Raw genomic sequence first — 27,469 nt, 5'->3', positions numbered from 1 at the left:
TTTAGTTAAATTTACATAATAGTTGTGAGTATAAAGAATAGCTTAGAATCAAAATTCATTTTAACAGAATAAATTAAGGTCTAAAGTTTAAATTAGTTAAAAAATAATATTTACTAACCAGTTTGAACATTTGAAATATGGATTCTGAGTTTCTTATGAGATGTATAGAAGATAATCAGAACCTAATGAAACAAAGCTTATTATTTGAAAGAGAGTGCTATTTATTATAAAAATGTACAAGATTAATTTAAAACAGCTTCTCGAGAAAATATCCATAACAATTTGGTGAACCAAAAAATATCTGGGATTAACAGGATATCGTCTCAAAGAGATGAAACTAGTTGATGGATTAGAATTCAAAGTATTCAATAAAATCCATTAATTAGTAAAATTATGTATCTAATATCTAAGTGTTTAAATTTTTCTAAGCGTGCAAAAATACTGATTATTATTATTAATTTATCTAATGAAAAAAGTATCAATAAAGACGTTTTTACACTCGACGTATAGAAACACATAATTAGTATACGTTTTTACTAATATCTCGATTTCATAAAATATGTGACCAGTGACGTTTCTGCAATCATCGATTCTGTTATATTTTTTCATCACTAAGATCTATAATTCTACTTAAACCTACTAAAATTGAGTATTTACAAAACAAATTCATGAATCCAGCTTATAATTATAGAAAAACTGGTAGATATTTTTTTCGTTGAGATCACACGAAGAAAGCACAGGATTTGGACCCTTGAAAAACAACGGTTGATGTAGTGGATTTTTAATAGTTATAAGTACTTTTATTTTTTGTAATTTTTAGTATACTATTGTAGTTTTTATTAACTAATATTGTTGTTATTATTGTGTTTGTAAATAAACACATTACGCAATAAAACCGTGAATAAATATTGTTCTGCAACATCGAATAAATATAATTGCATGTATCTAGATTAAACTATAGTTTTACACATTATTGTTTATTAATACTATTATAGTTTATATTTTATAACCATTTGGACCTATGGTATTTTAATTTTTTTATTTTATTTTTGCATTGAAAATGAGGCGGTTCGTTGATTGAACCTAAATTATGGCCTAAGACGGCCTAATTATTTTAATGTCAGCCTCTTGTAATTTGGTTACCAAACTAGAGTTAACTAGTTTTAAACCAATTTAATATTTTATGACCCCTCATAGCGCTCATACATTTAATCGGTCAAAAATTATACAAGCAGCAGAAATACCTTTGTATTTTTGGTGTGATTTTGTCGGCCACGGTATTTGTTCGTCCGCTATGTGATCAGACTGTTCCTAAATCTTATTTATAACGAATGCGGTAGCAATTTTTATATTTGGTACATACGTAATTTTATTACACTATGAAAACTTATCCTTTAAAATGTATTTCTCATGGTGTTTGTTGGAGGTCGTTATAAAATTATGTCGATCATTAAATCGGTCATTACAGGTCATGTAAAAACTTTAAAACGGTTGTTGAAATAATCAAATTGTCCAACGCGATGCTGATAAGTAAGTTAAAACCTAATAATAATGTTGGAAAATGCTGCTGAAAGTTAAACTTTTGTCGGTTCTATTTGCATGATTAAGTCAACAATCCCGGTCTATATTGTTATTATTGAATACGCATAATAATGTATAAAGGTAATATGTAGTGCAACATGCTTTTTAGGCAATTTCCTTCCATAAACTGTTGGGAGCCGCTACTAATATAAAATATAATTTACTATCACGGATTCGTTAAAACAATTTACCTGTTTTCTTCTTCCAATCCGATGTCCATCCTAATTGTCAGTTTTATGATAGCATTAAAATTAAATTAAAAAGCACAGTAAATACAAAAGCGAAGTCGTGAAATATCAACTAACCAGCAGGGAGGAAAACCATTTATCACACATAAAATCGGTCTCAGGGTTAAAGATAACGGTGGTGGAAGGTTTCATGAGCTTAATATTATAAATTGTTTTCGAAAATAATCAATTTGGAACGTGTGCCTATATAACCGTTTAGGTTATGTACACGTTTGCGTGTAAATTTGTGAAATTGTAAATTTGCATGTATATTTACGTCGCGTTATGTATTTTACGGATATGTTTATTCGTGTAAAATAGTGGAACCCATGATGCAACTCCGTACAAGTATAACGCACAAACATGTAAGCTGTACAAGGAACAAGTGTCGATCGATACGATCGATATAGTGGGATATAATACGATGAATGTGATGTAGCAGGAATAAGTACATGTAGGGTTCGCGTGGATTGAATATATTATGCGTTTTATTCGTACGATTGGAATCGAAACGGTACAAGAAATGAATAAAATAAGTATTGTTTGCGAACCGAATACTATCAGTGGAATTTGATCTGTTTAATCGAGTACAACAGTGAATGGTATTAATTGTGACGTTTTATGCACCCACTGTCAGTACTAGTTCAAAGGCTTACACTTCAAACAAACGCGTCGTAATAGTTTTAGTTCAAATGTATTTGAATATATAACAATATATATACGACCCGTTAACCAACAGTTTAGGAAATTAATAACACATTGTTGAAACACGTTACATTTATGAATTGCGATAATCGTTCTATGATTTAAAATCGAACGATTTGAGCGTTATTCGCACACGTACAAGGTGAAACATAATTGTTTTCGTTGAAATAATTTTTATTAACGATAGTGATGTAGGTGACAAGACTGTAGGTTGTTGACATAAGATCAACGAAGGTAACATTATAACTATAGTATATTCAAAAGTAAATAATGTTTGATAACCGAAATGAGAAAAATGTGTTATCTTTCATATTTTAAATTCTGAGCGAAGCGAAGAAGAATATATAATGTTTTTTTTACAATTTTTTTTTTTTTTAATTTTTATTTATGAGCAAATATAAATTAAAGGTATATTTTCTTTTTTTTTATATGAGTTTCAATTTTCAATGTTTTTTTTGACAAACAATTTTCTTAGTGGTTAAAACAATATTTTAAAACCAGAAAAAAAAAGAAAAAACCCAATAAAATGTATGTTAGTTTTTAATTAAAATTGTTAAAGGCTTTTGGGCTTCAAGGAATTTCGAAAATTAAATATTAAGTGTTCCTGAACCTTAATGTTGAAACGGTCAGAATATCTAGACCAACGATCGTTTTTCCGACCACTTACAATAATTTGGTGGATCAGTACAATACCTAATTATTTTAAATCTAATTACTCGTATATATTTAATGGAACTTCGTTCAGAATAATTTTTCAAAAGCGATAACTTAAAACACTGCGGTTGAAATTATGGACCAAACTCTTAGTAGATCTCAGTCTAAACCTGTATTTGGCCGATTTTTTATTCATGTATGTATGCAAATTATTTATAACGCGTTATAGAAAACATAATAAACTATCAAATCATTCCGAAAAAATAACTGTAGCTATCTAGTTACACTTCAAGTTTAAGTAAAGAAAATAATTACTTACCTATACTGTGTCTTTCGCAATGAATACTGCATATCACGAATATAGTGATGAAGGCCACTTTTAGTAAAGGGCCAATCATGATCAGTTTAATTGTTCAGCATCTAAATGGCTGAAACATAAAAAAAACAATTCAGTATATATAATATAGTTATGTAGTAATTATTTATAAAGTATTGTTTTATTTTTTTAGCAAAATTATATTAATGAAAAATATTTCGATTTTTTATAATCATTTAGCAGCATAGTATGTGTGCGTATGTGTGTGTTTCAATTTTATTTACATAATTTAAACAACGTGACGGGTCGTAAACGAGTTTGTCAACATAACGAGAGCTTATTTTGCAGTTTTTTTTTAAATTAAATCGCTACTGTATATTATTCCCTAGCATAATATATGTTTACCTAATTCACTTTGTTAACAATTTAAATGTATTTATTAGCTGTAGAACTGAGGCAAACATAGTTAAACAACTCCAAAATTGTCTTACTGTATGTCATTAAATAATCGGAAATTGGACTAAGTAAATATTTTGGGCGAGTCGTTTTTAAATTTTCTTGGTCGTTTTCCAAAAAATTAATAAAACCGCAGAGAAATCGAGGTTTTTACATTTAGAAATTATTTTTGTTCATAAAATAAGTAATTTTGTAGTTTAATTATATACCTATACATAGCGAACCTAAAAATATAATATTCATATTAAATATACATAAAACATTACAAAATCAGAAAAGTTGACTCAGTTGTTTGTATAAACTAAACATTTAAATTACGGCACAATTGATTTTTTATTTTATTTTATTTTTTAGCGAATCATAAAAATTAATTTTTTTATTTTTAAAAAACAGCTAGAAGCTTTATATAAAACTCATAAAAGTCTTTTCAGATATAATTAAAAATCTTGAATTTCATTGTTTACGTTATTCTAAACACAAGTGTGGTTAAAAGAAAATAAAACAATAAAAAAATAATTGAATCATTTTATGCATATTTTCTATATTTAAAATTTACTAAGATAACATAAATCGCCTTTATAATTTTAAGTTACAAATCGTTTACCCAGCGAAATAGTTCGTCATTGAACTAATGAAAGTAATAAATATTTATATATAATATCTATACCCCAAATCAATCTGTACAAATAATTCGTATTTTACTGCCTCTAGTACGTTCGCTACCGGTTTTTTTTTTCACGCAGAATCGAAAACACAGGCCCGGTATCCACTTCTGTATTCATCCACGAATACAATTATTATTTTTTTTATAATACCGATGTTTCTTTAAGTTTTTAAAAATGAAAATTAACTTTTATTTATATCTAATAGAGTCTTATGATAAAAAAAAAACGGGGAACAGGGTTCAGCAGTATACACTAACGCGTTTATATTAATATATGGTATGTTAAATCCAAAAGGAGTTTGCTGATCAGTTGTTAAGTTTTTTCTTCTACAGAAAGAATAGTATCCTATATCGTGAAGTAAATGTCGTTGTAAATCCGAATAATATATATGGACCTATACATATATTACGACATCATACGCTTGCACTGCAATGTTGCTGGACAGGGTATTTTTATACAAACAAATATACTGTTACGGTTCCTTTATAAAATATTTCTTCGTTTTTTATTCAAACCAGGTCGAATATCGAATATATTATCTTACGACAGTGGCAGATACAGATCAAGACGTTGACGGTCAATCACGATGCGTAGTACAGCAGTTGATAAATAACAAACTTGACGTGAGTAACTTAAAATCCAAAAAATATAAAGTACATCGTGTGTGTCACTATCCGTCATTCGGATCATCATTGTTCAACGTTATTGTCCAAAAATTAGGTGTATAAATTTGATTTACAATATTTTATATCGAATCCATAAGAATTATGCTGCTCATTTGATAAATATATTTATTAGTTACGTTACATCGCCTACTATACAACATACCTTTTAAATGTTTTATTCTATTGAGTGATCTTCATTTTTTGAGTAAATGTCTTTGAAAAAAAAAAATCTATTTCGATATTTGTATACGAAAGCTCTTATAATTTTAACATAAAAAGAGAGAGAGTGAGTGAGAGAGCTTGACTGGTCTGTACGGTATATGAATATTAAAAAGGAATCGGAGAATGCGTAATCGGTCAATGACAACGTAAATTTGCGAATACTTTTCGACATCGGATTAGTTTCCGGCGCATAAACGCACTACCAATATATATGTGTTTGGGTGTGTAGTAATTTAGCGTTTGGATCTATTGCAAGAAAACGGACAGTGCTAAAACAAATGATCATTCGACTCGAGTGCAAATTGGAATTGATACGTTTTCTTTACGGACGGAAATTTGAGTTTGCCGGATCAATCTTTCATCCTCTTCTCCCCACGCATACAGTGCTGATTCTATGAGATATGATACGATAACTGATAATTAAGTCATCGCGTATCCGCCAAAGGTCTGTTTAGATTGAACGTGGGTTTTGATTTGTACGGATCATGTTTAAATAATTATCGGTACGAGCCGTGTATTTTACTTATCGGTATGGCTACTGCTGAGGTGGAAAATAAGTACTAAGCTGGACCCATAAAAATAGTTTTATTAGAAGCAACTGGTTATGACAGATTTATTAAAGTATGAATATTTATTTTTTTTAATATGACATTTAAAATCTATATATAGTGAGTAGAATTATTCAAGGAATACATTTTCAACTTAATATATTACATGTGATAAATTCGACCATTCTCTCGCGAAGAACGATAGCTAGACACCAATACTATTGTCCAACCAAGGGCGCCCATAGGAAAATTCTCAAAGGGGGGGGAGGGACAACATTTTAATTTATCAATCTATTCATAAATAGGAATGACCCACGATATAGGAAAGAGTTTACAATTTTACACTATACTATTACATTATATATCAAACTGGAAGACTATAAAATAATAATTATTTAACCAATTTACCATAAAAGTAATTTATTGAAATTTTTATTTAATTAATAATATAAATTGGACACTTAAAACATTAGTTATATTTATTAAAATATTAATTTATAAATATTATGGTTGTGTACACACACACACATACATACCGTATTTCTGAAAATACACAATATTTTAAGAATTGATAATTATCCATAGAATAGAAACGAAAGAGTGTATTGTTATTTATAGCTGATAACCTGATTTTCCAAACTAAATAAATTTAAAAATAAGATTTTTCATAAACAAATTATAGATTTTCATATATTAAATTAAATTTTTAAATTCTATTTAAATAAATATTTTCTGATCATAGTAAACAATTTTCCAAGATTTTTAACATTTTCCAGGGGGGGACATATCCCTCCCTTGTCTCCCTCCCATATGGGCGCCCTTGTGTCCAACAATACTATGTAATTTGATTAAATTCCGTATTCATTTTTCTAATGTAGATTATCAAAGAAAAACAACACAATGCATTTATTGAAGTATATGCATGTGGATCTAGCAGTTAAAAAATATATATATATATATATATTACGTATACAGTATAAAGTAAATGTAACATGGGACTGCCAACTAAGAAGATGTGATTTGGAAGATTTCATCAAAATAACCCCTGAGGCAATAACTTGGTTGGAATCTCTGAATATATCGAATTTAATTTAAAGTGATATTTATTGTGATAATTGTTTTGTTTCGTTTAAACTTAAACATATTTATCTACACTAGATGTAATAATAATTTAATCTGTAACTGTAGGGAAATTTTATATTAGATACTATCATTCATTGTAATTTCATATGAATAAATAAATTTAGCTGTTAATATCCTAGCTTTGTGATAAATACATTTTTATAAATGTACCTTTAAATTCAAAATTCAAAAGGCCCCTGAATATATTAAAGAAGGGTGTATAAATATATTTTCATATTGCGATAACCTTAACCTAATACATGTTCACTGTATTATAATATGCGTAGGTATGTTTGAGCATGTAACCTGCAGTTATTCTGCGGTTAAATTGTTCTATTTCTTAAGAGGATTTTAATCTTACTCAAAGAAAAGTAAGTATTTTTTTTTATTTTATAACTATTCAGAAATATTGGTAAAATAAAAAATGATTTTTGAATCATCAAAAAATGTGTGCATTTTTCTACAGTGAAGACATTAGTATAATTTTGTTATCCGAGACAGTAATCAAAGATATTTCTTATGTATGTTTTCTGTGTCTAAATGGCCACCTCGTCAAGATTAGCTGAAAACCCAGTAAATAAACAATTGACTTTTAGGTGTTCTCTATCAAAATAATGAAAATCTAGAAGAAGGATACGGTTTTAAGTTAAATTAAAAAAAGTAAAGTTAAACAAATTTGATATCTGGAAATAATTTTAGTTATAATAAAGTTATAGAATTTCTTATAGTATAACTAATTTTTGTCCAATAATAAAATATATTTCAAACATAGATACGGTTGAAGGATCTAGTTTCTACAATGTGAACCTTCAAAAAATGCATAGTAAAAATAGTTGCGGTAACTAAGTACACATATTACACATATTATATTACTATCAAATCGAGAATACTAATAGTAGTAATAATAACCAAAATTATTAAATGAAAATAACAAAAACAAAATTCTTTCTATTATATTTGTTTATTGTTTTGCCCATATAAACAATTAAAAGATTAAAATAAAAAGACAAAAATATGAATATAATATAATACGAGTAAATACCAAATCACATTGAAATTAATTATTTTTAATATTAATTTAAAACGAGAAAATGATTGAAAAACGAAAATATTACCTTCAAGACATTTTTTACCATAAAAGATAAGTCATCCAAACATGTTTTTTATTAAAATTAAAAAATGTAGCCTTCAATTTTCAGAAGTAGAAAAATAATTGTTTGCGAAAAAAAAATACCTTGAAAAGAAAAATTAGTGATTATACTAAAACTTCCTACGAATCTAAAATTATACATCGTTTACAATTCATTGCAATTAAATAATTTCATTGGACACAAAATTAAGTTTGCATAAATTGTTAAGTAAAAATAATTTCATGTGTGTAAATACTAAATACTTATACCCGTATAAAAGTGAAGTACAATGTTATTTTTCAAGACGTAATTTTAATTAAAATACCCAACGAATTACTCTGTCACGAAATGAAGCCGTGATGAAAATTAATTTACACCTGGTGAGCCCACAAAAGTATTGTATGGCCAACAACACACACGTTATACACTTCTGGTTTTTACGCTCATGATGGAACCTAAACATAATTTCGTTTTGTAGTTTGGGCCACCCGTATAGCAAGAACTAGCAATTATAATTGTGTATATTGGGTTCGTGCGCGTGGTTAATACGTCCAGTGATCAGGTCTTTTACACCGGTCTCGATTTTAGGAATAATATTATGTGGCACTGGCCGTAGCCATATACCTGCGTACCACTGAAACATAATGGTACCACACAGAAAGAAACTGAATTGGTTAAACTAAATAATGAAAATAAATTCGAAAATAATTCCATATGTTGAGGGATGTTACGAACGATGTACAAAAAGTAGACAGAAGTCAATGGTCGTGGCAATCGACATTTAACTCTAATTTTATAAAATGATTAATAGTAAGGTTTATAACCGTCTCGTGGGCTTTTTAAAACGAAGACTAACATGACTGTTAAGTTAAACAACGTTCTGTCATGTTAACAACAAATATTACGAGTGGATATTAACAGAATTTTAATTTAGAAACTATAAGAATTCTACTGCAACCCTATAATATGATGATGATGTTTATTCGCTAAACGTGGAATAATACTACATATAATGGTAAAGCTATTAACTCCTGTATTCGACGAACATTTTTTGTTTAACGTACAACAAATATTTGCCGGCGGTGGAGTGTTATCCGTTTAATGATAATGCCAAAACGAGCCCCTGTAAAGGTATAGATTAGTTCTAGCCTAGAACTAACCTATGTAGAACTTCTAGGTACAATCGTATGCGGGTGGCCACTGAATGTATAATTATCTACCAGTGGTTTTGAAACTTTTTTTTAAACATGACCCACCGCTCTTCGCGAATTTCTTGTAGCATTTTTTGTGCTTTTTTCGTTATTTTCAAGGTATGCGTTGATTCAGCCTTTTTAATAATTTTTCAAGACATTTCATTTTTTTTTGTTATCATTTATTCTTTTTACCAACGATCCAGGTTATATCACGGCATCTATTTTTAAAACCACTGATAATACGCGGACGATGACACTATATGATCGTGCATAATATTATTGGCCCGTATAAATATTATAATATATATCATATAATATGATAAGCTGCAGATCATATTATGTGGTCACTGAATAAAACGTGATATAACTCGGGAAAATCCAATTTTCCGAAACGTCGACATCGCCGTTTGTTCGGTATATTTTCTAAACGTTCGTTGAGTGAAAACAAAATACTTGCTATTACACACAAATGTTTATATTGTAATACATTTTATCGCTGTATTCTGATTATTTGCATAATTTCGCGTTTTATTATCGTGACAGACAGTATTGTATTCTGTATACTAGCCAAATTAAGTGTCCGGAAATGCCAAGGCCTGTAAGCTATAAATGTTATTCGCATGCGATAATAGAACGTGTGGTTTAAACCATAATAATATATTATACACGTACGCAACAGGCTTAATATATACGATGGATAGTAGTTGTTAGATCCCGCAGATCCGAAGGGACCAGACGGATCATTCTGCTTGATCCCGCGGTAGCCCGTCTTTGAATTATTTAATTGTGCGTGTATGCACTGCGGTGTGTAGAATTCCGCAATAAGAAATTAATAAGATAACTATTATTATTATTACAATTATAATTCCGATGAAAATTAGTATAAAAACGAACTTTGTCCGCAGCATCAACTCGAAATGAAAATGTCGTTCATTATTTATTTTTATTTTTATTTTCATAAGAAATTAATAAGAAATTGTAATAATAATTTTGAACCATGAATTCGAAATTCAGTTAAAAATAACGTACTAGGGGTTCAGGGATAACGAAGCAATACTAACAAAGTGTGCGAGGTGAAAATAAAACTATTAACATTTTTATATGATTTAAACATTATGTATAGCGTGACGACAAATAACGTAATTATTAGGATAAACAATATCCGCTTTAAAATGTCCTATTTATTACTTCGTATTACGTAGGTGTCTATGAATAACGAATCATGTGTATCATTCAGAACGTATGCATATTTTCTTGACGACTACAATAACTATTCGATTAAATATGATTTTAGTTATTTTTTAGAATATTTTGAATGGGCTAGTATGAGGGAGGGAGCTATCAACTCAATGTTTTGAGTTTAACGTCCACAAATTCTTCTTTTTATAACTGTTTGTGTTACTTATGTGTATTCTTTGTTATTAAAATATAGTACGAACGTAACGGAATACTGTAATTGATGAGGTGAGAAATTATTTTTTTATGCGAAAGACTCTATACCATGACAACATTTTTACGCATTTGCCTTAGGATTATTTCTTACTAAAAATGAACTCGAGTTACGCTTTTATAATGTGTTATTCGATCATATATGTATATTTATTTTATTATGTGCATGAGTTTACCTACGTCGGTGTTAACTTATTATATGTAGGTATACGTTGCACACACATTAAAGTGGTACTTAGTATTTATCGTGTACTACATGAACGTTTACGCTAAACATTATGTTTGACTTTATTCCCGGCAGAACGCGGCACATTTTACGTAGAGGACCCGGTTATTCGATTTGGCTGACCTTTTACACTCCACGCGCACGTTAAATATAATACGTATACATACATATATTTATACATTATACACCACCCGATCTCGAGGGTTGTACAGCCGCAGTCGATGAAAGTGCGCGGTATAATATATATTCAAAGTATAAATACTTAAAAGATGGCATAACGGAAATACAATTTTAGCGTTGAAATAAAATTGAAATAGCCGATGTGGTACAACTCTTCGCCGGTATTACTTTGGGTAAATAATGCGCTTCGTGTTCGGTATGTAAAATTGTATATATTATTAAACGTTTGAGAATTACGTGACCACTAAACGCATATAAATAGAATACCGTACCAGTAGAAATATATAGTACATGTTCAATATTTTGCATTTGGGTGAATGATGACTGTTTGACGCGAGAAGATCGAAACGTTTATTTATTTATTGAAATTTTGTTAAGAAAAAAGAAATCAGTTACACTAAATAAGCAGTACAAAAAATGTTTACATTTTTTTCTAAGAAGTTGTTAGAGTTGAGTCCTTAAAAAGTGATAACATGATAATATTAATTGGTAAATGCTGCAAATGATGATAATACATTTTTTGATGTATGCATATATTGATGAAATAAAACAAAAACTAAGAGTAAGATCATATTGTAATGTATAAACAAATTATTCTAAATTTAGACCGAAGTACACATTCATATTATCATATATTAGATCTATTATATATTATTATGTAGTGAAACCAAGTTCTGGCAACGGGACGGGATTTCGAGACTCTGGTTCTCAAAACTAGATCGAGTCCGTAGGTTGTGGATAGCAGTATTTAAATATTCACTTGTCGTGGGAGAGACAGGCTAAATAATTTTAGAATACGCCTGTCTGAACAGCGAACTTGAGCGCATGAACGATTCAGGGTGGCGACTTCCACCAATGCGGGCCGTTCGCGTAAAATGTGACTCGTGCTTCGAGCCGCGGAGCCAGGTTACGTCCAAAATTTACCCCGAAACCCCGAAATCCCGTGTTCGGAGCCTCACGGAGCGATGGCTGGTCCGTTGGCGAGCTACCGACCCGTCGTTTGGAGGGTTCGTTTTTCGTCCCCCAGGTGGTGACCCGCACGTCTCACGTCAGTCTCGGTCAAACGTCGCCTCATCCCAGTGCCAACTGCGATACGGGTGAATGATCGAGTCGTGATGGTGTCAGTCACTTAGTCCTATATTAAGTCGGTAGCGGCCAGGGTAACGTCCCGACGGGGGTTTATGTCCTACCAATGACGAACGGTAAGTCTGCGATTGGTACGTCGGGAAGCTTGGTCAGCCCAGGTCACCGTGTTTCCTACGCGGTAACCGCCACATTTAGTCTACTCGCGAACTGCGGTTGGATTCGACGGGGTTTACGGAATCGTTGGAAAGTTACCGGGTGAGGACCGTCCGCCCGGGGTACCCTACGGGGATTTTAGGTACGGAAGTCGGCAGTCCGGGGGGGGGGAGCAGCGTTCATCTGCCTGGGTCGAGCAATCAATACCCGTCTTTGACTGCGTCCCTTGAGTAACGCCACGCGTTAAAAGAAAAAACGTAGTTCGAGCCTGGCTTCGGCCAAAATCTGGGATCTGTCATATATTTGATAATAATCTATATATTTTTCATTAACATTTTACCGTGATATGATGCTGCCTACAATAGCAGACGAAATTCAAAGGTTTGTTCGCAAACAAGAGACGAGATTAGATCACCATGTCAATCCATTGGCCTTTCAACTATTAGATAATTCTAAGGATATCAGATATCTTAAGCGTCTGAAACCATATGACTTTAACCATAAGGTTTTAGATTAAGACAGGAGGCACTTCATTGGAAGTGACTCCATCAACGTATAATATATATATATATATACCATATATATATAATTTATAACTAGTATGTAAAATATGTATAGTTATCAAAAATATTTATAAAGATCTTTGGGTCGTTTTAATAATAAAGCCTCAGGGCATAAAAAAAAAAAAAAATTAACATTTGGCATTTTAAGTGATCACAATTAATGAAATTATACATATTTATATATATTTGTCTTCTTATTTTTGGCATTCAACATTTTAAGTTGATTTTGCAATTGGATATACACTCTCCACTCTTATTTGTTCTCGGCTAGCCTTTTCAGTTTGGTGTAAATTGTTATTTCTGCCTCGTAGATCATTTGTTTGACAAATGAAGTTTTCGGACGGCCTCGATCCCTTTTACCATCTAGTTTTCTATGAAGAATTATTACTTGATATAAAAAAATTATGTCTCTAAAGTGCATATAATTATTTGATACATTTTGGTAATATTTTTTATACTTGAAAACTTAAAAACGAGCATTTTTAATTAAAATTTACATCCAATGACAACAATTTGAAAACTCCGAAATAATAAAAACAAATACGGTGAATCAACTCAATCAATTTAAAGTTGAAGACTTTCAGTATTGCTTCAAAATATGGCTTGTATGAATAAGTGTATAATATCTGGTAGTGAATACTTTAAGGGGGGACTGATATCAAACTTTATGCTAAAAAAAATGAAATAGTATTAATTGAAAATAAATGCAATTGACTGAAAATATTAAACTATGAAATATTATTAAATTCTACATGACAGAAAAGTTTTTTGTAGTTTCGGTGGATTACGAAATATGATAACTAATCATAAAAAATATAGTTGCTTATTCGATAAATTTATAGTACCTTCATTTTTAATATTTATTTTTTTTAATATCTTTTAAATTAAAAAAGCGAAAAGTAAAATAAAAATTTCAAAATGTATCCGTGGTTTATAAAACAGATATTATAAAGATTTTATAGTTGACCCTACGGGTTTCTATACTAACGTTTTAAAAGAATTCATGGTGTTTCTAAAATTGTTAAAAGTGCAATTTTATTAAGCCTGACTCAGTAATATAATATCAAAGTACTTTATTCTCAGTTAATTAAATTACCTTTTATCAAAAACACAAAACACCAAAGATAAATAATTCTTTTAATTATATTTATATAGGTGTACAAATTAATGTGGAAGAATAATATTCCATTTTTAATTGAAAATAATCATTACATAATATTGAATACATTGTATTGTAGTATATAACTACTGTATTCGTACATAGCACATATAAGTTTCAATCATGATTACGTTCAAGTGTTTAAAAAATACAAAAACGTGTAAGTATTTCATGGACTATATATTTCATTTCGAGATCCAAAATTACACAAAAAAAAAGACTATTAAAAACCATGGTAAAAGTAATTTTACTGTAATTTATAATACATCGTATATTATACATAAATTAACATTAATACTCGGTAATAAATCATTGTTGATAGATGTAGTGAATTTGTCATTCGGGAGATTTATTTAATACTTAGTTGTTCCAAGAAGGTATTAAAAGGCATTTCATAATCTATAGTATTAAAATTGAACTAGTGTTCATTACAATAATTAATAATGGTTACACTTAGTGTAGTATATTATTTTGAATGAGATTAAATAGCTGTAAGACTTTTTCATATAAACTAGGTTGATTCATGCTAAATTAAAAATAGGTTACTAATATTATTAAAAATTAATTATTGGGTTCAAAAATTAGTTTCATTAACAAAATAAAAAAAATATTATGAATGATAACAGTAGCATTCTCGATCACAAAAATACCGAAAAATAGCACTTACCATTGTAATATTTGTGGTATCTATTATTTTCTCATTTATCCTAAATAATCTAGTCTTAAAATATTAATACAAGTTTCAATACTTAATTAGCTTTGTCGCATCATATATACTTATTATAATATAATAAACTAATAAATATTTAAAAACATTAATTACAATTCTCTAGTTGTTAAATTTAGACAGTTTTGATGTACATAGCCATTTGACAATTATAATTATACATAATCAAAATTATTTTTGAAAATATAAAAAAGTAGTATTTTCCTGATTTTATAATAAACATATACTAAGAAATTCTAGTTTAATTTCTCAGGTTTTTTAAATTTTTATATTATAAAAATAGGAAATTGCTAACCTGATATCTTTAACATGTACAACAGATATTTCTAAAACAAATTTCACCACTAACTACACATAAGGATGATCGAACAATTTTAGCGTAACATAATCCTATCACAGCCACTAATGTTCTTGAACTTCGTCTTTATATAGTTAACAAACGGTCATAAAACTGTAGAATAAAAATAAATGCTGATAAAACTATAATTATGCCTTTCAAGTTACGAAAAAAAAACATACTCCAACTTTATTCCCTAGAATAACCCATTATAATATGTTTACAAATCAAGTACGAATGAATAATATTTCATAAAAAACTAATTTAACACTTTCATCTCAAATCCATATGTAAAGCACTAAACAGCTCTTATGTCCCATAGCAAATAACAATTTTCAATTAAATTCAAACTAACTTTCTTATGTACAAATATCATTCAAGACCTATTTGGGTATGAGTATAGAAATGTTTGGTGTTAAGCTTTTACGAAATTTATTCGTAAACCTTAATGAATTCGTACTATTCAAGTATTTTAAAACAAATCGCTTCACATCATCTGGTCTCTGGCACACACAAAAATTCGCACCCAAATACTTGTACTTTAGTTTTCCGTTTTTAATCTTTAACCCTCCCTATTCTTTCTGCTATTCTCTCCTATTCCAATTCGTCTACTAAATCGGTAATGGTACCGATATATTATTTAATATAAAATTAAAATAAAAATAAATATATTAACATAAAAATATCTAAATTATAACTCAATATTCTTTATAGTTAATTTTTTCGAGTACTTACCTATAAATTTAAAATAAAGAAAATAAATCCCTATTAAAATAATTTTTTTATTACATTTTATTGTGCACGTAGTTGAGATTAAAAAAAAAAAAAAAAAAAAAAAAAAAAATGACTTGTGTTAAAAAAGTTGTACTTGGCTAAAAAACGATTTTATACCAATTAAGAAAGCCATAAGTTGGATAAGTAAGAGATTAATTTATAGAAATACGAACGAAACTTAATTAAAACTATTTTTATAAGTAACAGCAATTCTGTTTTGATATTATGAGTTAACAGTTATAATGGTATTACCATTAATTGCTACAAAATGTTAATTTTATGCCATTGTTGTATTATATCAACTATATTATCTAAACTTATTTAATTTTAGATTAGCATATGATGCTGAAAATACGAGTAAAGCATACTAAATGTATCATTGGTACATATTATTTATCATACATAAAAACGAACTTTGAATAATGTATAATTTTGTATTTTAGATTTATTTCAAGTTTGAATATAACAATTTCTGTGAAAATAGTACTGACGTTATTTTGTATAATTTCTATTAGAATTGGGTAAATCAAAAAGAAAAAAAAATGTATATGAAAAGTTTAATTTTAGTCACAAAATAAATATCTCGATGTAAAAGCTGTTGTTTTATTATTTCTTTGTACATATAAATACGTAGATATTTTAATTATTATGTATAGTGGACAAAATTGTAAAAGGTACCATTTTCAGAGAAAATATTTAGTAGTTATTTTGTTGTTACACTGATGGTAATAATGTCTAATTAATAATAAACATAAGTTAAATATTAATTACAAACACTATGTATTGTTTCACAATAGAAAAAATTACAAAAAAAAAAGTGAAAACGTACAATCTACGTCATACATAGGATTATTCGTATGTTAAACAAATAATCGTTTACATCTTATTATTATTGTTTGTAAACTTATTAGCAGAGATCATGACATACAACACTAATGGTACATTTGCTAATTTACAACTGGAGTCAGATGTATAAAAGGATCAACTTTAAACAGTAATAGTATACTATTAAGTATACGATCACGTTACTCCTGAAACATTTATAGTTGTACCTCACATAAATTCAAAAGTAAGTATTATTTTACTCAAATTATGTGTAGTTTGATAACTTATTTCTGGTAAATTTTTATTTTAATAAGTATGTATTTATTTATAGCTGACTTATAAAATTAAAATAATAATACATGGCAGGAACACATAGTTCAAAAGCATAAATAACAAAAATGAAAAACTATTATAATAGAGTTTACTTATTCCAGTGTAAATAGTAATTACATTATAATTATTAAAAAAAAACATCATACCAAAAATATATTATTTAAAAAAAATTTAAATATACTTTAGATAAAAATTACTTATACTCCTTTTAGGAGTCATTAAAATATTAATCGAAAAATATTGTAATGCAATTTCGTATTTTCATGAGAACTTTTAATATGTAAGAATATTTTTTCCTCGCTGAAAAATACCCGGTAGGTATTTGATAGGTATGATACATATCAAAAAAAATAATATATTTCAAGAGTTTTGGTTATTGTAAAATATAAAAAGGTCCTTTGTTATTATCTGAAAAAAGTTATTAAATATTGATAATCAAAAATATAATTTATTATTTAGGTAAATCAATTTTAAATATCATGAATCAAATTCATTGGTGCATAATATACATATATATATATCTGGTGTATAATATCCTGAAAATATATGTTATATATTATATAACATATATTTTCAGGATACGATACGGATACGATTATTGTTGGTACTGAATTATTAATAAAAGATAACTTTTATACATAAATAAAAATTTACATTTCTTTGTAAATGTTCAAATAATTATATAGGTACGTATATGTTCTTTGAAGATGCATTTATAATATTATATTCGTGTATTGTTCTACTTAATTCAATTTTGATACAATCTTAGACCAATATATATATATATATATATATATATATATATATATATATATATATTATAAAATCATAATGTATATATTAAACATATTCAATATAAATTTTATATAAATACTAAGTAACCAAAATATTATCGATGTACTTATTTTTAATTATTTAGTTTTAAAAACTTTTTCGCGTGAAATGCTAATGGAGTATTCGAGAATTGTATACCACTTATAAACATTCAACAATATAGTTTATAAAATGAACCTAAAAAGATAACTATATTTATAAATTATTATAAAGTTCTATCAGTGTATTGAAATAAAACCATTAATTATTATTACATCATATATTATGATTACTATAGGATCGCCGAGAATATACAAAATATACCAAATACAAATCATTTGTATTTTATTCAAGTCTTGTAGTTGTATATGTCTATCATATAATCAGAATATTGTACACTCCAATTTATAATAGGGAAAATACTCCTCAAATCACACAATGAACTAAAATATTATTGTATTAGCGTATACCATATTATTTGAAACGTTATTCAATGACGTATCAAAATGTGTTTCCATAATACGAATCAAATTTTAAAAATTCGAATACACATTAACGCATTTGAAAATGTATCCAAATGTAGATCGTAGAGCAACGGCATATCTGAACTCGAAGCCATGTAAGACATATTTTAATTTGTTTATATTGCACTGATGTACGCCTACGTGTATATTATAACACACAAATATTATATTTTGTTTCCTTTAAACTTTTAAAATCAATACTCCTCTCAATTTCAGTCATATTTCTCCGAGTATTTTCACGGTAGTACATTTCACATTATATTGTACAGCTCATGACATTATGGTATTATTGCTGCCAGGTGAGATAGCGTGCGTGCACAATTAATGTTTGTACAGGTGCACACGCATATCTATACATTACTCGTATTATGCCAGAAGAAACGCCGTTAATAAAATTATGGTTTTTTTCTTCTAAAAATGGTACACAATATGAACACCGGGACTCTGCTAATGTAATATATAATGTATATATTAGATCAAGATAACAGAATGTGATAAACTTGACATAGAAAATAATAACAAACAGAAAAAAAATAAGAAAACTATACGGAAATATAAATTTGATGACCTTGTTATAACTATATTTGTTGTATAGATTATATATATAAGTATAGAGACAAAATACTGAACATGATATATATATATTGTATTGTGTTACATAACATTAAGTTAACTTTAACCAAGTATTTCAATTTGATTTATGTATACTGCATTGTAGATGAAATTTTACTACACATAGGTTACTAACTGTCAACTGAAATCTTAATGAAATTAGTAAAATTAAAATAAAAACAAAGACTATGAGTTATGTATCCAAACTATAGTCTTTGCGAATACAGTATCTTGTAAAAATATAGTTTGAAATGAATTACTAATATTTCATGTAATTGTGACCTATTTATTATAATTTAATTACTTGGATTCTTTAGTTATTTTAAGTAGTAAGCTCTCAGTAAGTCAGAAAACTTTTAATTCTAACCCTCAGAAAACTCCTTAAAAATATAAAGTTAAAACTTTACAGTTAAAATCATATTCTGGGTGTACTACGCTATGATATTCGAACAATCTACAGATAAAACAAGCACTTGTTTAATTTGACTAAAACTTAAATATTAATGATATCTATAAATAATATCTGTTATTCATTTAATAATAATAATATAAACAAAAAAATAATTATTGATTTCACCCTTAAAGCAAAATGCGTTTCATTTAAAAGGACGTAAAATAATAAAATGTTCTCAGACCTTCAATAACACTTAAACTATAATGGATATAAAATAAAAACTAGTTAACCACATAAAAGATTATAACACATTTATTTTATTTATATGAAGCAGTTTTTAGTATGTTTATATTACAACAGTTTACTTAAAAAAAATTATTTGAAGATATTAAAAGATATAAATACACTAAATTAAAAATAATAACGATAATCATATTTAAATCTGAACAATTATCAAATATAATCGATATAAATTAATAATGTAAAATTAATTTTTTTATTAATTTTATTAAATTGTAATTAAAGTTTCATTTAAAGTACGTGGTAGTCATTTTGAATACAATTCGTAAACACGCAATCATGAATAGAAGTTCTGGAACCACTCGTGCTTTTGTATTGAGTCAATTTGAAACTGCAAGTAAACTGTCAGGTTAGAATTTCATTTTAAGACTATTTAAAAGAAAAAAACACTCTTTGTGTTTTAAGGTAGTAGTTTTAGCTTTGGGAACCAAATAATATTTATTAAAATTTTTACTGTTTTAATATTGGTCATTTAAAAGTTGAATTTTTTTTTTATACTTTTAAAAAGATTTTAACGATTCATTTTTATAAAATTACAAAGAATTTGGAGCATTTTTTTTTTAAATAGTGAAATTAAATAAAACGGAATGTTATTTACATTTTTCCCAATTGAAAACAGCGCGCAGGCTAGAACAATATCTCTTGACATTTTACAATCTAAAAAACATTTTTATAGTTTTTCATTAGCGACGTTAGGCAGTTCATAAATAAGAATATAAATATTATTTCTTTTCACACCCAATCACAAAATATTTTAATAAATGTTAAAATATTTATTGGACCATAGCGTTGACATAATAAAGTATTTTACTCGGTTTCCGCAACTTGAAACATACACAAATAGGTAATCAACATGAAAAAACCTTAAAATGTAAAATTTAAAAAAATTTTCTGAAAACATTATGTACATAAACTTATTTCATTATGACGTGCATGTATTTGCATAGCATTATATTATCATATTGGGTATAAAACAAATAGTTAGTTGTAAGAAATATTTTATTTTAAACATACTTAGTTCAGAGTTGAAGTTTTAAAAATAAAATTTTGTGAATGGTGAGCACTAAGCGATTTTAGAACAAAGTATAATATAATAAAAACAGATAATATTCGATAATTACGTATTAAAATTAATTTTTGTGATATTACTAATGTTATATTACTTGTACATGCGGGTATGTTTAAAATTATTTATGCAGTCATAATTAACTATGTGTACACCGCTAATAAATTGTTTCTTCTACGCTAACGTTTGGTATGTTACACATATGTTTTGTCTTGTTTTATAATATTACACGAAAAAATTACTTGAAATACTCTTGTAAATATAGATTGGTTCAGTAGTATGTATTTATTTTAAGAGTATTACACAGATAGCATTAACAACATGGAAAATAATTACATTTAATATACAATATGCATATAAAATTTATAATACAACTAATAGGACACAAACAATTTTTTTTACAAAATACATGATACAAATACATAAGTATATAATCGTATGAAATATAATATAGATTTTGGGTGTTGGGCATTTTTTTGTTTTTCAACTACGTGCACATTAAAATATTTATTAAATATAAATAGATCTATATAATAATACAATTAATTAAACTTTATTATGTACAAAAAAATTAATTAATTTCATTATACCTTCATCATAATATACAGTTAAATAATTCATTATAAAACTTGCATTTTTATTAAAATGCTAAAAATCTAAAGTCCAGTACTTACATGATTAAATTATCTAAAAGTATTTAAATAGTTAATATTGAAGTACTAAAATAATAAATCTAAATAAATAATAATAATAATAATATCAAAAATAAAGATACAATAAATATAAATAATATGAAAACAATTGACTTTTCAGTATTATAAATATTAAAACCAAAAAAATAAAATAAAAAAAAACAGAACTGAATCTTCTAAATATCAACGCTATGTATGATTGTTTAGGCTAAGTTTTGGGGTTAGTCTTGTGTACAGTTATTAAAATGATAAAATAAACATTTCATCAAAAATAATTATTAATTTTAGTATTTTGTCCATGAATGCTGCACAATATAAATAAGTTGCATATACAGTATAACATATACATATAACAGTTGTATATACAAGCGATAATGGAAAATGTATAGTTCAACATTCATGTAATTCCTAAATACACTGTAAAAGTTTTATTATTATTATTATTATTGTTTAGATTTATCATTAAAAAAATCTATAATCGTACCACATTTTCATTGTTTACGCCATCAAATTTTATTTTTATACTAAGTAAAAACTGAGAAACACTTTGGCTCGTGAAATTTTTAAGAAAGACACTTGTGTTGATTTTTTTAAGAAACAACGATGGATTTCCGAAACATGATAATTTAAAAAATAAATATACATTAGGAAAAATAAATAAAACATAATTTTCTAGAATATTGAAAAACTCTTAGTTGATGTAAATTTAAAAAAAAAATATAATTCTTGAAAACTATGTATGATATCCTATTATAATCTTAACTGTAATAATTATATAAATTAAGAACAGATCAAAGTGTCTTATACTGTTATACACTTGATTAGATCTTTACAATATTAAAACGTACATAAGACAATACTAGTTCAAACTTAAATTTTAAAGTATATTATATGATACGTTGACATGCAAGAAAATGATTTTCATCCTCATATATCTTACTCACTTTACACAACATTATAATAAATATATTTGAAAGTGTGAGGTAATGTAAAACCTAATTTTTTCAGGCGACAATTTTTTAATATAAAATAAAGATATATTGAATTATGAATACAATTAACAGTAATAATTGTACAGAAAATAAATTATTGAAATAGTAGAATTGTGTTATTAGCATTATTAGTGTTATAGGTATGTATAAGTAATGAATAATTAGTATTATATGAATGGTTTTATACTTTAATCTATATTATTCATGAATGATGATTTCCTAACAAATTAAGTTAAATTGAGAACATTTCGAGTGATTAACTGCGATATTTGGTTAACCACAATTTATTATTGAAGAAAATATACTGGTGTACAAATGTCTGGCATTTTGTACAGATAATAGACATGGTCCTATTCAACCAGTCTTTGAGTGTAGAACTTAACAATAAATTAAGTAGGTAGAGAGGTTAACATAATGGCCTATTGCAGAGTAATGTTTTAACGCCCACGCTGTTCAAAGTTTATATATATATTCTATCTCTGAGAATACGACGCATTTCTTTTACGTAAACGGTTTCGTTATCACAGGACAGTACACATTATTTGAAAACCATTTTTTAATATAAACTAGTGGAAAACTTTTAAAAACTTTCAAAATATGAAAGTTAAATCCAAAGCCGAATCCCGAGAAAATAAAAATAAGTATTTTCCGCCTTTAAAATGTAAATGTTATTAGAAACTATAGAAAATATGACTTAAAAAGCTATGTATATTAAAGTATTCAAATATCTTGATATTTCGTTATATGGGAGGTATAGCAGTAAGTAATTACTAATATAATTCGGTAGGTACTAAATAAAACATACTAAATGATAATCATTTATCTCAGTCGAAGTCCAATGGGAAGTATTTATTCAAAAGCAAATGTAGAACTACTTGGAGTATCACGGCATGTAGCAATTTACTTGAAAGGAACTAAGAAAAGTATATTATATTTTTCAAAATGAAATATAACTGAATTAGCTGATGGAATTTATAAGTTATAGATTTGTTTAACAAAATATTACATATGGTTGAAAATAATGTATTATATTTTATTAATTAAAATTGTTATTATAAAAAAATTAAAAAAAATTAAAAATATAATATATTCTTTTTTATATTACCACATTTTTCTCAACAAGCTAAGAATGTAGAAGATTTCGATCGCATATATTTCATTAAATTGATCAACTAGTCAATAGTAGATATTTTGCTTACGTAAATTCATTGTTACATTAATGCTTACATAAATATTTTTATTCGTTTTTATATGTTCATACATACTTGTTCTATGCTTGTTCATGCATACTTGTTTGTTATTTACAAACATTGTTTAAAAATAACAAGTAAAAGTTAAAAGTTAAAAAATAAACTGTTTATGTATTTATTATACCTATATTTTACGAATTAGTTATTTCAACTATCGTTTTAGTTTCTAATTTTTATTATCACCGGAGATAAATGGACTTATAAAATTGATAATACGATAAACCATACAACTATAACACGCTTTTAAAATAAAAATCAATAGTAATTTATCTTAGTCTAGAATAAAGTAATTAATATTCAATGATGAATTTATACCATACATAAAAACCAGTAAAATATTTAAAAAAAAGAATTTTCCTAGTCCGGGTCCTGAGAAAAACTGGATAAGTCACTATTTTAAAAACTAGTGGTTCTGACAATAGTAACACTCATATATTTTAAAATTTAAATACTTTATGGGTAATTATATAGATTATATTTTAAGTATAACAACCTTGGTTATGTTTCTAATGAGACTAATTTTGACCACATACTTTTTCCACTTATTTAAATATTGCGACAATATGAAAAAAAAAATAAATAAATAACCAGCAATAAACAAAATAATTATAAAATGTCTACATAGAAATATATTTTTAAAATAAGCAGATTTTAAAACAATATTTACATAAAATTGTTGACGTACAAACCCATTTCATTAGAAGACCCCACACTTGAATTTTTATCAATTTTCTCATTTTATAACCTGTATATTTTATAGCTTGGTACATATTAAGTTTGGCAGAAAATGAAATTAATTTTACGATCGCCTATCAGTTTCTTATGCTAAACTTAAAATTAAGTTATAAGTTATTAGTTATAAGTTCAAAACTTGTATTTTAAAAGTACTGATACAAATAGGTAGAATATTTTTATATATTAATTAGTAAAAATACCGGTTTTCGCGAATAAATTATGTCTTGTATAAAAATTAATAAAACTAAATAGATTATTTATAATACGTGAGTAATGACGTAATAATAAAATTTTTATCCATAAATAAACTTTTAAAAAAATTAACTACGTGGTAGTAAATAACCATCACTGGAAACTATTATCTTCGTTCAATATTTTGTAAACCAATACAATACAATTTATGTTCAGTACCTATTCTCAGGCTAGATAACCATGTAACGATAATACGATTTTCTAGCTGACTAAGAAACGTTTGTCTCATGTTGGTAAATTATGCTAAAATCCTTTAAAATATATATCATATACGTCTAATTAATTCTATGAGTATCTGAATCGTGTTAGTCAAATATATATATATTGACGTAATATTGATAAAAAATGTACGAGTATAGGCTTAGTTAATGGAAAACACATATATACATATTTATTTTATAATTTTGTATAGAAATATCAGTATCTATATGAGATTACAATTATCAAATCGAAATATTTCAAAAATCAAGGGAGTAAACGAATTTGTAGGGATGCTGAAATATGGCTTCAAGCAATTCAAACAATATATTTCCCAAATAATATAATGAGGGAGGAAACACGACGTTCAATATGTGTGTGACAATATTGATCACATTTGTTGTAGTAATATATTCTTGTAAAAACAAACAAGTCAATATAGGAACTTTCGAGAATGACAAGAATACGAGTTCAACACAGATTGATTATCGACCCACTAAAAAAAGAAGAAAAATATTGCATAGTAATTTGAAATAAATAAAACTTTTTAGTTGTTGGTATAAGAATATATTTGGAAATAAAAATATTATACTATAAATCTAGAACGCTTGTTATTCAATTTAACTTACTAAGTATTAAAATTTAAGCCATGAAATCAATAAATATTCAACGGTTATCTGAAACCATGGTAATACATTTGTAATTTTGTTCCAATAAAACGTATGCTGATATCTTTTCGTTTCAACAACAGAAAATAATTTAAAGAATATCTATCAAGAACAACAAGAAGAATAAACAACCTTACAGTTTTAATTGTACATTTTAACTACATATAAATACACATTATTAACATTATCGGCTGGACCAATAATAGCTTATTAATTAACATCATTTACATAATAATTTTATTGGTAAAGTCTTAAAATGATTATAAGTTTATATAATTTTGCAAAAATGTTATAATTTTAATCCACTAAATAAAAATTCAAATTTTACTTTATAATATATTCAAAACGGATATTTTCAGAACCAAATACTTTTCCAAATTCTTAAGATATAAATTTCTGAAAAAAGTATCAGGAAATTTGACTAGCATTAATTTACATTTATTCTAGAAATATTTTATAAGAACATAACTATAAATTTTAGTACTAATATGTTAGTTTATTGCAGTTTATAACACTCCATATCTATATGGTTTATAATAAATTTATCTAAATATAAATTGCCCAACATTATATTTATATCAATAAAAAAAATTATAATAACTATTATTCAAAAACATACTAATATATTGTAATTTTCAATTAATAAAAAAATAAAACCTTCATATTATTATAAAATAGGAGTATATTTTAAATTATAATGTTAAAAATATAATAACAGCGAAACGAAAAAATACCAAATATATATGGTATAGTACCATTATTTTGCAGAATTGTAAAATATAGTATTCAGTAATTAACTTGATATTACAAACAACATATTTATAAATTAATATAAGTTAAACAAACAAAACTGTCAAATCACCCTCATTGGCCTTTAAGACGTGATACAACTCGGTCATGTATGAATGTATGATATTACTTAATACTGATGAATGGTTATTAAAAAATCTGTTTTTTTAATAAATATCATTAATAAATAATTATCAACAAAATATTTATAATGTAAATAGCATGAATAATACGATAACCGTGTAATATCCAATCCATAATAATAAAGAAATGACTGTTGTTGAACTAACTAGTATTGTACGTGGGTTGATGAGCTTAACTGGGTCATAACTTAAATATAAATAAAAAAACAAATATAAGGATTAAGATTCAAAGTAATTTGTTGTCAGTAGTTTACTAAAAGTAACAAATACATCGTTTAATTATTTAATTAAATGTCTATAAATGCATGTAATTCATTGTTTAAATTGTTGTAGTGAAAAATAAAATATCTAAGATGGTATCGATTCTTAAATGCAGGTCATTTAACATTTTTTAAAATTCAGTGAGAACCACTCAAATAGATTCATCCACAAAAAAAATATTGAGAACTACGTGCTGAAATATTTTTTCCAAAAGATTTTACACGATTCATTAATTAAATGATAACCACAAATTAAAAAATTTTTAGTTTTTTAAAAAAAAAAACGGTTACGGTTCATCATAAATTCTTAATTTAATACATTATTTTGTGTCATCTAATACATATAATAAAATTTAAAAAACATCACAATTCATAATGTGTTTTAATTTTTGTCGTTGCATAATACAGTTCGTGAAAACGAAGACAAATGATATATTTAAACATCGAATAGTTCTATAATGAAAATACTTTATAACAATAATACT

At 26.6% G+C, this 27,469-nt stretch overlaps 1 protein-coding gene across 3 annotated transcripts in view; it reads right to left on the bottom strand.

Annotated features, from left to right (window-relative positions):
* The window catches only part of LOC112684025 (receptor-type tyrosine-protein phosphatase N2), a 70,813-nt gene that overhangs the window by 41,683 nt on the left and 1,661 nt on the right, over nt 1-27,469 (bottom strand). For 2 of the 3 annotated variants that reach the window (XM_025555323.1, XM_025555324.1), the window contains exons 2-3: nt 3,487-3,595; nt 1,773-1,802 (exon numbers count right to left, since the gene is read on the bottom strand). In XM_025555323.1, coding sequence (XP_025411108.1) covers nt 1,773-1,802; nt 3,487-3,565 — 109 coding nt within the window. In that variant the 5' untranslated portion in view covers nt 3,566-3,595. The remainder of the gene's footprint in view (nt 1-1,772; nt 1,803-3,486; nt 3,596-27,469) is intronic. The other variant, XM_025555325.1, reaches the window with a different exon arrangement.

This window comes from Sipha flava, unplaced genomic scaffold (assembly GCF_003268045.1).
Source record: "Sipha flava isolate LNK unplaced genomic scaffold, YSA_version1 23_pilon_pilon, whole genome shotgun sequence".
In the NCBI taxonomy this organism is placed as follows: Eukaryota; Metazoa; Arthropoda; class Insecta; order Hemiptera; family Aphididae; genus Sipha; species Sipha flava.
Note: the sequence above shows the minus strand (reverse complement) of the source record. Positions and strands in the feature narration are given on the sequence as shown.